Source organism: Phoenix dactylifera, chromosome 7, assembly GCF_051530095.1.
Source record: "Phoenix dactylifera cultivar Ajwa chromosome 7, Ajwa_hap1_PhDact_Kaust_v1.1, whole genome shotgun sequence".
Taxonomy (NCBI): domain Eukaryota; kingdom Viridiplantae; phylum Streptophyta; class Magnoliopsida; order Arecales; family Arecaceae; genus Phoenix; species Phoenix dactylifera.
The window spans coordinates 367,943-379,563 of NC_143196.1; the positions used below are offsets into that span (position 1 = coordinate 367,943).

General features: G+C 40.3%; 2 protein-coding genes across 9 annotated transcripts; one reads left to right on the top strand and one right to left on the bottom strand.

Moving 5' to 3' along the window:
* Nucleotides 1–972: 972 nt before the first annotated feature.
* On the bottom strand, nucleotides 973–2,705 carry LOC103723944 (transmembrane family 220 helix protein). The gene is made up of 3 exons (XM_008815037.4): nucleotides 2,458–2,705; nucleotides 2,045–2,365; nucleotides 973–1,273 (listed from the first exon to the last, which is right to left on the bottom strand). Exons 1-3 carry the CDS (start codon nucleotides 2,555–2,557, stop codon nucleotides 1,194–1,196), a joined length of 501 nt encoding a protein of 166 aa, XP_008813259.4. The 5' UTR covers nucleotides 2,558–2,705; the 3' UTR covers nucleotides 973–1,193.
* A 1,353-nt stretch (nucleotides 2,706–4,058) lies between these two features.
* Nucleotides 4,059–10,483, top strand: 5PTASE11 (inositol polyphosphate 5-phosphatase 11). Of its 8 annotated transcripts, none has more exons than XR_015967114.2 (8): nucleotides 4,059–5,697; nucleotides 6,152–6,311; nucleotides 6,406–6,536; nucleotides 7,635–7,711; nucleotides 7,815–7,940; nucleotides 8,135–8,338; nucleotides 9,739–9,876; nucleotides 9,985–10,191. XR_015967114.2 is itself a non-coding variant. In XM_026800292.4 (8 exons), exons 1-8 carry the CDS (start codon nucleotides 5,642–5,644, stop codon nucleotides 10,141–10,143), a joined length of 1,011 nt encoding a protein of 336 aa, XP_026656093.4. In that variant the 5' UTR covers nucleotides 5,530–5,641; the 3' UTR covers nucleotides 10,144–10,387. The 8 variants fall into 8 exon arrangements, 7 of the variants coding, with proteins under 7 accessions (XP_088556974.2, XP_088556975.2, XP_026656093.4 ...); XM_026800292.4 differs by having other exon boundaries at nucleotides 5,530–5,697; nucleotides 8,142–8,305; nucleotides 9,985–10,387; XM_008815039.6 differs by having other exon boundaries at nucleotides 5,531–5,697; nucleotides 8,151–8,338; nucleotides 9,985–10,387.
* Nucleotides 10,484–11,621: the final 1,138 nt, after the last annotated feature.

Here is an 11,621-nt window from a genome sequence, read left to right on the forward strand (position 1 = left end):
TCCGCTCCAGCTCTCTCCTCCTCCTCATGGACTGGTTCGGCCCAGTGGGCCTTCTAGCCTCAAGGTTCAGAATGTCATGAACAATCTTGTGCGTTGAAGCCCAGAAGTAATGCGGCAACCCAAGGCCGTGCGAGTCCATAGGTAGATGACATGTAGTTCAAGGGCAACAAAGATGCGCGATCCAAGTGTTCATGTAGAATCCGGTCAGTCCAGGAGATAGCATTAATCAAGGTTTTGTATTCTCTTGCTTTTAGTTTATCTCCTTGTTAATTCCAATCAACAACTATAGTCTAAGTAAGAGCTCTTATGTTCAAACCCAAGATGTGAGAAGTAAGCATCAAATTTCAAACAAAATGTCCTTGATAATTCCAAACAAGCAAGAAAACTTTCTCTAATCTTGGAAATTTATAAGCTTTCAAGATGGAGAGTGGAGAATCAGTGAATGCTTTTCATTTCTTGGTGAACTAGATAGTGCTTGTAAAGCTAAGGCTGGAGGTCGGCTCAGCATTGGAAACCTGGAAAAACCCAGCATTTATCTGTTGCCCTAGTAGGCTTGGAGATACCACGCCAATGAAGATTCATGGTGGAAAAGAATCGACTCCTACTACTTGCAATATAGAATCAACAAGAAGGAAATAATTATTCAACCCTTCAACTCGAATTTTTTAAAAAATTAAAAAATAAAAAAAAATATCGAAAGTAAGATCTAGGTCCCAAAAGTTCACAAATCACACAGTCAGATGCATCTAAAAAAAACCGGGCTAAGTAGAAGAATTATTTGGAAGAAAAAAAACACAGGAACTAATGAGAGAGAAATAGCCGGCTTGTGTACATCCTTGCAATTGTACGAGTTTGTAAAAGCTTGGGATAAACAACATCAATAATCACATCATCCGCAAACAAGCCTAGCCTGGATGCTTTTGCCTCCTAGTTCTAACATTACTTAATCTACAATTAAGGAAATCAAGAGGGGAAATGCGCACGGATGTCAACTTTGGATACGATAAACCTCTTCACGTTCTTGTCCTCAGACAACATGTTCTTTGGCATCAATCGTTACAAACATGAAAGATTATAGGTACATCCCTCGGAAACATCCTCAACTTTCCTTCATATTTGCACAAATAGAAAGGGATTTCAGGCATATATATGGATGAGCAATCTCGGCATGACGAACCTCTTCATCATCTGAGTCAGAACTTCATATGCTGTCTAACGAACATGTAGAAGTAGACGGAAAGTCCAAAACTGACAGCCGCAAGGATCGCCATCCCTGCTCAAGATATTTTTTAATAAACGTTATTACAAATGCCTTCTCATTTGCTACATGATTAGGTGAATTGTATATATACAAAATATGATCAATGTATCATCATTCAATTCATTCAATTGTTAGAACTCATAAATTGTTTCACACACGCTCACGCGCAGAAAAAAAAATAAAAAAATCGTGGGCATTCACAAAGTTTTCATAGCCATCTTTGTCACTGTTGAGTATCGAATAGCAGGTGCCTTTTATTAAATGATCAAGATATATTAAAACTTCTGATAAAAGAATGTTATTACATATCCTGATAGGATGGGATGCCTTAATCATCGCCATTTGGTCACAAATAAGCTTGGCAACCGGAGAACCTACCGCCCAGATTTCCCACCCTTTCAAAAGAATGGGTAACTATTGACCTAGGGAAAAGAGCTCAATCCTTTAATCTAATTGTCACCTGTACTTCTTCCTTAATGGATTTTGTGTGGCCTTAGTACCTTTCTTTTCTTCAACAAAAGAAATGTTCCGTATTGAGAGTTTTTTTTTTTTCATATTTGTCTAGATCTGCCCGACATGTCTATTTTCTAACTCAATTTATGAGTTTTGACCTTGTAAAAAAAAAAAGCGAAGACTTTTGAAGCTATGAATTCTTGATGTTTCTAATTTTCTTCCACCACTAACGTAATAGGCGAATACTATCTAGATATTTAAAAGGGAGTTTTTTGAACCTTTAATCGACAACGATGAAAAAAAAGGAGAAAAATAAGAGCAATGTCGCACCAGATTCAGCAAATCTAGCAGCCCGTTCCTTCTTCCCTTTCCTGGTCTCTTTGGAAGCTCGAGAAGCCTTGATATGAAGAAACATGGAGATCACCACCAACCCACAACCAATCTTCTCTCTCACAGCCCTCTCACGCATGTCCAACGACCAAAATCCGGCCAATCCATATAAATGGGCTTCCACAACGACCTTGAGGAGCAGGACAACTCCAAGCCGGAGGTCCAACAGAGCCACTCGGTTGAGGATCCTGGCTGTCGATCTCGCTTGGAGGAGATTAACACCAGAAGCAAGAGCATAGAGTGGGACCCAAAAGTACCAATCTGATACAGATGTGGAGCCCTTTAATATTGCAAACAAAATGGGCAGTAAAGTGGGGAGGGAGAACGCAAAGGATTTGAGGCAATGACGCTACCTGGATCATTTAACTGAATCGATGCAGAATAAGCAAAGAGTAAGCCCATGGGTATGGAACACCATGGTAGCAGGGGAGATCGATCGGTTGACATCGCCATCCTCCTGTTTTTTTCTTCTACCGTTTCTCGGCTATTGTTTGACCTACAATGAAAGCATGGAGCATGATCCGGTGACCTCGAGCACAAAACAGAGTCAACGTCACCATAGCACAAACCATGTCGTTGGCATCTTTATCCTATATGTCTCTGAATGGCTATAGCACAGAGAGATTAAAATTAGCCACTTGTGAGCTATGAAAAAAAATGTCAATCAGTCTATGTAAACCATTCTTCTTTTTTTTTACATAGACATGGGAATGGAGTACAGATCGGTGGAAAACTATCTTTTCATAGGTTTGATATATCCTCAAGGAGGACGATGTTTATTGATCCACAAAGTGTCCTTTCCATCCACTCCCAGGTCAGTGAAAATCCTAGATGCTTTGCCCAATACTTTTAAATGAATCCAACATTTACAAAGGGCTAAACAGGGTCCTCCCGCATACTTCGCTCCTAGTATTGATGCCAATCAGAAAAGTGAAAGCGCTTTGAAATTCAAGAAGATAGGTGGACTTAGACGCATTGAACAAATTAGCCAAGAAGCCTGTAAATTTCAAAGAAGTGATGGGAGGGTGCAAACAGCCAGATAGTAAGGGTGCAAACATCATTACAGCACACTATCATTGTACTTCTATTGTCCGAATAATACCAAATGACTCGAGGAAGAAGCCTGTTCGTTTCCCTACCCCACACAGCTACCAACAACAATTTCTAACCCCTTCCCCACTTTTTCCTTTCCTTTGCTATCCTGTTGTTTTCTTCTTTCCATTCTCTCTGAGGACTTAATTTTCCTGTTTTTTCTTCTTTGCTATCCTGTTACAATTTTCACCAAATAAATAAATAAAGCAAGTGGAGGGGGGTGTGGTTGTGGAGGTGCTATTCATCCTTAAGAAAACAAACAAAAAAAAAAGGTAGCCCTATGAATGTTATAATAAATAATGACATAACTAGAAGTACGAAAAATTAGCCAGCCTGGTGTGCATTTTACAGTCATAATTGACTGGAAGGGACATATAACTCTAGAACTATCCAAAAAAAACTTTTGTATAAGTGTGACTTTATACAATGCCATTGTTACACCGCTTAGCTGGCAATACAACGTCATGTGATAACTAAGAAATCTACTTAATATCTCTCTTCACATCTTCTACAATGGTGAATGTTAGGGAAACCTAAATGTTGGCACTGATGCTCATAAAGCGTCATCTACTTGCATCTTCTATATTTACACAGCTATGCTATTTTTCAGGATTTAGTTCTGCTGAAAGCAAGATGATGTCATCAGTAAGCTCTTGTTCTTTGCTAATATTTAATCCTGTTTTGTCATTAAAAGAGTTATCCTTCGGTGATGTCCTGGTCGGCAACTCCAACTCCCCCTCCTTCTCAACCGTGTCGACCTCCTTCATTATGTTCTTCACGACTCCATCTCCTTTTGAGCATGGCACGCGGCTTACACCTCAGATGTCAATCTACTGAAACTAGAAGCATTCTTTTTATGTAGATTGTGCTTGCCCCCCTGCGACTACACAAGATACCTCAACTGCTTGCAATGAATGCCTCAGTCGGATAGGTTGAAGCAAAACTTTGGAGGGTCAAGATAAAGGAGATGGCATGAAATTGCCGATCTTCATACGAGTGTTATCCATCTCCATATTGATGCATATGGCATGTGAGTTGGAGTGGACACTGGAAGAGAGGGCAGCCTTTTCATCTTGGAGATGGTTGCAGCTTCTCAAGTACAATAGACAGCATCATACATTTCAAACAAGACTGCTGTAAATTCACCTATATCGATATCTAAATTTTGTCGTTTCTCCTATTCCTTTCAAGAGCAGGATGCGGATGCCCTTTGTTTTGAAGAAATGTCTTCAGTGTTCGGATTCACACCACAACTATATCATAGTTCTCTCTTTCCAGCCAAAATTTAATGGCGGTTGCTTTCTCTATTTGACAAAAGAGAGTTGAACTAATGATCTCATGAGATCATTAGTTTGACCTAAATAAATCTGCAGAAAGACATGGGTTTCTTGTGCACAAGCAATACCAGAACCTTATCCTGAAAAACTTCTGCTGTCCAGTCTTTGGATTACTTTTGATGACATATGATCTTTTTTTTCCACTGCATCAAATTCACGCATAGATTTCTTTAGCGATACGGCTACACACACAGCACGTTTTCAGCAGGTGACAATTCATTCTGTATTGTGGGAGAGGATCGGTTAGAACTAAGAATGCCTTTGCACGACAATCATCTGAATCTTTTATATCCTTGCAAATCTGTCGAATTAGTAGATGGTGCTTTTCATTCTAACTATAGTCATTGGTTATAAGAAGTTGGGGCTGGAATTTGGTCAGGTGAGAGGATAAAACTAAATATGATCATGGGAAAAAATGAATTGGGAGCTCTGATGTATAATATGTACTTTTTTTCCTCTTGTAGTTTAAAACTTCCTCTTTAATCGATCAATTAGCCTTTTCATGTCCAGGCCAAACACAAACTCTGGCATCCTGGTTATTACGATTCCTATGTTTGTAGCTAGCGTCATAAGACTGTACAAGAAAAGTCTGGACCTGGAAAATTTCTAGGTAAGTCATTGGTCTTATCATATTGTATTGTCCTTATCATGTAGCCCGACCAGACACTTGTCAGATGTCTCTTCGCTGCACGCGTCGGTTGAGCAATGGTCAATGTCAGCTTCAAACAAGTTATCGTGTTGGCCGGATAGTCAAGAAAAGTTTTGAGTTGAATGCGGTAGAGAGGATGGACGGCTGCATAAGAAAGCTGCAGGGCATCTTTAAATTTGATTAAAATTATCATTGAAGGTCAATACCCCTACACTAACTTGAATGACAAGAGAAAGGAAAAGAAGACGAAGGGGAACTTTTATTCGGTCAGGGCACCGCCAGAAGAAAAACTTGTCAAAAGAAAGGTCCCAAAGTCAGTGGGGACACATCTTCCGCAATGTTATAAGTTGCGCCATCTCAATTAGTTGAGTTTTGTTTCGCCTTCTCCAAGCAGTGGGCATGGGGTGGTCTCCATATAAGCATGCACAAAGGAGGGATTCTTGTCATGGCATTTGAAGTATGGGAAGCAGAGAGCAAAGAATCATGGGTAATTGCAATGGTCTTCAAGGCAGAAGGTACGCCTTCCTCTTCTACTTCCATGTCTTCACTGTGCACCGCTAATCTTCTTTACACTACAATCTCCTACTTTTCCTTCTCTTTTGTTGAAAACACCACTTGTCCCAAAAGCTTAAGCTTTTGGGACAAGCGGTGATTTCAACATCTTTAACTATTGCAACTTGGTATACCGTAAGGAAGATATACATCCAATGAAATTAGTGACATATATTGGTGGAAAGAGGTATACATATATGCGATCACCTCCCCAAGTTAGGCCGCCCCTTTAACATATGTTCACCTCGAAAGATATCTAATCGTGCCATTAGATTTACTGCAACAATCATGATGATGAAGAAGATGACGATTGACTACTGGGCTAACCTTTTCTTTTCGTCACATCTTGTGGCATTATTCTTTGTGCATCGCATCAATGCAATGTCATTGCTCATGATCATGTCATGATAACTACAGGAAAAGATCAAAAATGCCGAAGGACCAGAGGCTAGATTCCAGTTGCACTGATATCCCGACTCATGAGGGGATAAAGACGGTAGGGATCCACAAGGTCTGCGAGTTCTCGACTGGTTCGGTTCTGTGCTTGTGCGTGGTGACTTGGAACATGAATGGGAAGGTAAGCATGCGCGATGTCAGAATGCACGATATCAACAACAAGAACAGGTAGCCGTTCATTCAAGGCTGATGACTAAACTTGCATGTGAATGAAGGCTTCCTCTGAGGACTTCGCAGAGCTGGTTGGCAGGGACCGGAGGTTTGATCTCTTAGCAGTTGGATTGCAGGAAGTTCCCAGACGCAACGTTGCGAGGCTATTGCAGGCTGCTCTTGATGAAACCCACAGGTACAAAACTAACACAGACAGATTCTCTTGCGCCTTCCTGCTGTTGATGTTTGCAGATCTTTTTTTTCCCCCTTGAGATGCTTGTCTGCCCGCTAGAGAGAGAAACTACGTATATCCGGAGATAGCATGGCTGCACCGGAGTGATCATTAGTTTAATGTTATGCATTTGAACCATTCAACGAAAAACTAAAGAAAGCTCTTATTATCAGACAAGATCGTCGGCTGGCGATTCTAACAGGGGCATGCAGAATCGAGCCATGCTTTGACTGGGGCTGGGGATTCTAATAAATGAGTGCTTTTTATTTATTAGAGAGATCTTTTTTGATGTCTTCCCACGGAAGACAAGGTAACCCAAACGTAGGGTTGGTTCTGCTGTGTTCGGATCCAGATGATAATCCACGGGTTAAGGATCTGATTTTAATATTTTGACCCGGATCTGGGTCTGGAATTGTCTCTTGGATCCGTTTGAGGTTGCAAACATTGCAGAGAGGATGAGTAGATACGCAACGTGGAGATTAGCAGCACATCCTTAGCAACCACCCGGCCGCCGCCGGTCAACAGAGGATATGGGCTAATCTATCTATTTATTTATTTTTATTTTTATTTTTTGCTAGAAGCTAATCTATCTATGTGGCTCCAAATTTTTGGCCATTCCTTGCACATCCAGACCGCATCGTTTACTGGCTCCGCTCCACCACCAAGCCCTTGTTTCCATTCCCACCAGGCACATTAGGCTTAGCATTAGCGAACTCGTGCTCTGGTTGGGAGAGCAAATGCCTCAGTCAGCATGGCAGATGACAAACTGGGGCTTGGACATATTTATAGACAGACAACAGGCAATTTGGCCTAGCATTTCGACCCAAGACACAATGTAATTAGTTAGTTAATTAACTCGCCCAATAAGCATGTTATGTGGAGCCTTCTCTAGAGTTCTGCTCCATATACAATTTCATCTTACTTGGATAAGAATTTGTCATCGCTTTGTTGTTGCTGTAATTACCCATATAAGTTTCTGTTTTAGCAAAATTACTCGCACAAGCAATGGTGAGGTTCCATTGTTAACAGTGAAATCTTCATCTCTTAATTTCCATCTTATAGTCTCTTGGGAGAAGCCACCATGCAATCTCTACAGCTATTTATCTTCGGCCCAAAGAACTCAGAGCCCTCCACAAAAGGTGAGACGAGATTTGTAAACCTTCACAAATAACGAACCTTGCAAAATCCTTCCCTGCTTCTTGGCATGCATGCATGAAACCTTTGTCCATTTCAACCATGCAGAGATGAGGATAGATAAGCATGCAGTCCGAGGCTGCGGAGGCTTGATAGGCAGGAAGAAGGGGGCTGTTGGCATCTACATTAACTTCAATGGGATCCGCTTGCTCTTCATTTCTTGTCATCTTTCAGGTTAGTTGGTACACACGCCTGACCCTCTTAATGGATCTCGGTAAGATTCAAGTTCTCGACATCCAAGATTCGAGGCCTGAGATTTGGTTCTAAATAAACAACAAAATTAAGCTCCATTAAGGACAATACCACACATATAAGCCCATGAGACTAGATTTTCAGATTATATACAGCGCTAGCGCTGAATTCAGCAGTAATTAGCTCATGCAGCTCATGCACGCAATGTGGAGGAGAGGAATTCACAGTGCAGGCACATCTCACACTCGCTCTTCTCAAAGGACCGGAATCCATATGCAAGGCCTTCACATTTAACCGTGTGGCTGGGAGATCTCAACTACAGAATACATGGTTTGAGTACGCTGCCGGTAAGGAGCTTGATACGCAAAAACCTTCTCAGTGTAAGCAAATCACCTCCTCCCCCCCCCCTTTTTTTTTTTTTGGGTAGATATGTGTCAGATGAAGTCAGATGCACCATTATTTAAATTACATAAACAGATATTAGTCATCTATCTAGCCAGTTAGATGTCCTTATCCTTGCTGGCTAAACAAGAAACATATGGCCTTGAGGGTGTATAAACCAAGATCTAATTCCTCCCATGTTTTGGAGGAAACACCACTATATTCGTGAACCAAGACATCACCTTCTTGAAAGATGGTATATTAATTGCAATCAGCAATATATATACTTCATTCTCGTGAATAGATGACTGTAGTGTTTTTCTTTTTTTTTGAAAATGTAATGGAGGACTGAGGTACTCCCCTAACTGTAGTTATTTTCACATGAACCATATGATCCAAGAATATAGGCAGACCCATCTTTTACCTAGAGGAAAGAAAAGTGCGACATCAAACTTACAACTTAGTTATTAGTAGACCTGCAAAACAAGCTAAAAAATGCAAGCTCATGAATCAGCCTTCCCAGCCAATAGAACAATAATAACAAGGACGTCAAATTTTCTTGAGAACTAAACAAAACGACTGATAATTAAACAATTGATGAGATAAATTACTCCAACTACATACAAAAAGTCTATGCCTTGTCACAGCCTAGAATCTTATCCAAAAAGTTAGCCAGAAGATATTATTTGAGTTCCTTGGCCCTATATAAATTTCCAATATCTACGCAGTATATAGTTAATGTGAGACTAAATACAAACCCACACGTATTCCTACATATATATACTCTTTCCATATGGCATGTGTTTAATCCCACATTAACTATGAACAGTTAGATCTTGGATACTTATATAAGAACAAAAAAAATCCAAATAATACTTTCTGGATAGCTTTTTTTAGTGAGGTCTTAGATTGTGACAAACAGTATCAGAGCAAACTTAGTCCATGGTCTATGTAAACTAGGAGACACTGCAGCACAAGTCTAATTGGATCGCTCACAAGCTGATCGTGATGTTTGTGATTAAATTTCAATGGATTTAAACCCCTAGCTTAACGATGAAGCTAGGGCTTAAATAGGGGGAGTGTGAGGACTCATGCAAATGCATGTTTAGTCCCGCATTGACTATGCACTGGGTAGATTTTGAGTACTTAAACAGAACTAATGAATTCATATAACAATTTTTAGCTAGCTTTTTTGGGTGGGCCTTAGGTGGTTACAATTACTATTAAAAGTGAAGTGCTTTGAGCAAGATAATTGACATCATTGGCTAGTAGGTGCATGGTAATCTCAGGCATTACTTTTAGTACTTTTGTATCTTTGTACTACCAAATTAGGAACATGTAATGCAAACATCAACAACTTTTTAATGTAAGTAATGTGTATTCTCCACAACTACCACAGCTGCTTACTAGCAAAGATCAGCTTCTACAAGAGGCAGAAAAAGGACAGGTATTCGATGGGTATTGCGAGGGGACCTTATCATTCAAACCTACATACAAATATAATGCTGGGAGCAGCAACTATGACACGAGCTATAAGGTAATTGCCTTAACTAGTTTCTGATGCTTCTGTAGTTATATCGGGAAAAACAAAAATCCATAGAATTGTTTAGTCAAATACTAACATATCTCTTACATGTCTCCTCAGATCAGAGTACCTTCATGGACAGACAGAATTTTGTTTAAGGTGGATGGTTATTCTGGAATCGATGCAGTATTGCACTCCTACGAGTCAATGGACCAGATTGAAAGCTCTGACCATAAACCAGTGAAGGCTCATCTTTGTCTAAAATTCAACCATGTGTGAATATTCAAAAGAGTTTTGCCAAAAAGAAAAAAGAAACAAAAAAAAAAATCAGGAGCCCGGACTGCAACCAGGAATTCAAACGAACACGTCGTATGGAAGAGCGGAAGAATGGAACGACACACTCCTCAACCAGAGCTGAATCACACTGATTCTTTGTCTGTATATAATTTATTGTCACTAATGGAGTTTAGAGGACAAAAGTGGTTTCAGTGACATACTTGAAATTGTTGATTGATGTTTGCCATGTTATCTCGCTATGTAATGTGTCTCTTCATGTAAATGATTTGAAGGCACATTCTCTCCGTATTATATAAAGAACACATTTGCTTGTTACCCTCCACTGCATCTCTTGACTTGTTTAGCATACTCACCTCTCAAACCTAAAGAATAGGCCCTGTGCCATCTCTATAGGATTCTTTAGACGCATGAAAGTACTATCATCAAGGCCTGAAAATTTGTACACTCGGCTTACAAAACGACGACATTAAACCTCTAAATTGATGGGTAACAGGGTAAGCAACTTGACCGATCGATTTGCAACTCAATTTCACACAATCAGGGATCAAAGCTCTCCGGCTTTAGTAGGATAGCACGCAAATCGGTTGAAGTGAAAAGTTTGATACACAGGGTGACAAGTAAGCTGCACAAAATGCAACATTGTTACTCCGAGCTAAATCATTAATTCCGGATGCATGAAATGTACGAGGATTTGTGCGAACGTTCCCTTAGTTCCCTATCCGTCGTGCCTCGGAAAAATCTTGGACAGTTGGCAAGTCCAAAGCAACCCAGTTAATGCGCCAGGTCCAACGTCCAAATCAAAGCTCGCAGCCTCGGAGGTCAGGACAAGCGGGCTCGGGCTTTGCCAAATGAGCGGGCTGAATTACCGGACCAGCCTGTCTCCTGTCCGACCTCAGAGAAGCCCATAGAAACCCTCTAATGCCTCTTGTTGGGCTGTCATTGATAGACGGTCCGTCTCCTAATTCCTAGTCCAGAGAAAACGGACCTTCCATCAATGAAAGCCCAATAAAACCTAATTGAGCACTACGTACATATCCGGGTCCATCTCTTCAACTGGTAACTAATAATTTAAGGGTTTCTTTATTGAAATGCCCAAATGAAATGAATGCGACATCTTTGCTGGGAGGGGTACTACTCTACGAGTATATGGTGCACAACGTTACGGGCGAAGCTCGGAAAATTATAGAAAATTATGCAGTGCAACTTAAAAAGGTCACAGATTTCTCTGCTAGTGCTATGGTTATTATATATCGGCAAAGCAAAAACGTTAACTAAATTTATTTTTTTTTAGATACAAGAGTGACTCGCATACAACAAATTCAGGTGCAGCCCATTAGAGCAAAAAGAAACTAGATTTAACCTTTTGTAAAATATAACAATGGCCGTTTAACACCCAATTAGAATGTTTTGACCTTTGGAACAAGGTTGCCTAGATTAACTATTAATTAAGATGACATTGT

Coding starts and splice junctions, on each gene's coding strand:
- LOC103723944 (XM_008815037.4), bottom strand. CDS start 2,557: ATGGCGATGTCAACCGATCGATCTCCCCTGCTACCATGGTGTTCCATA. Junction 2,366..2,457: donor GATTCAGTTAAATGATCCAG/GTAGCGTCATTG, acceptor CATCTGTATCAG/ATTGGTACTTTTGGGTCCCA. Junction 1,274..2,044: donor TGCTAGATTTGCTGAATCTG/GTGCGACATTGC, acceptor TATCTTGAGCAG/GGATGGCGATCCTTGCGGCT.
- 5PTASE11 (XM_026800291.4), top strand. CDS start 5,642: ATGGGAAGCAGAGAGCAAAGAATCATGGGTAATTGCAATGGTCTTCAA. Junction 5,698..6,151: donor AATGGTCTTCAAGGCAGAAG/GTACGCCTTCCT, acceptor TGATAACTACAG/GAAAAGATCAAAAATGCCGA. Junction 9,877..9,984: donor ACTATGACACGAGCTATAAG/GTAATTGCCTTA, acceptor ATGTCTCCTCAG/ATCAGAGTACCTTCATGGAC.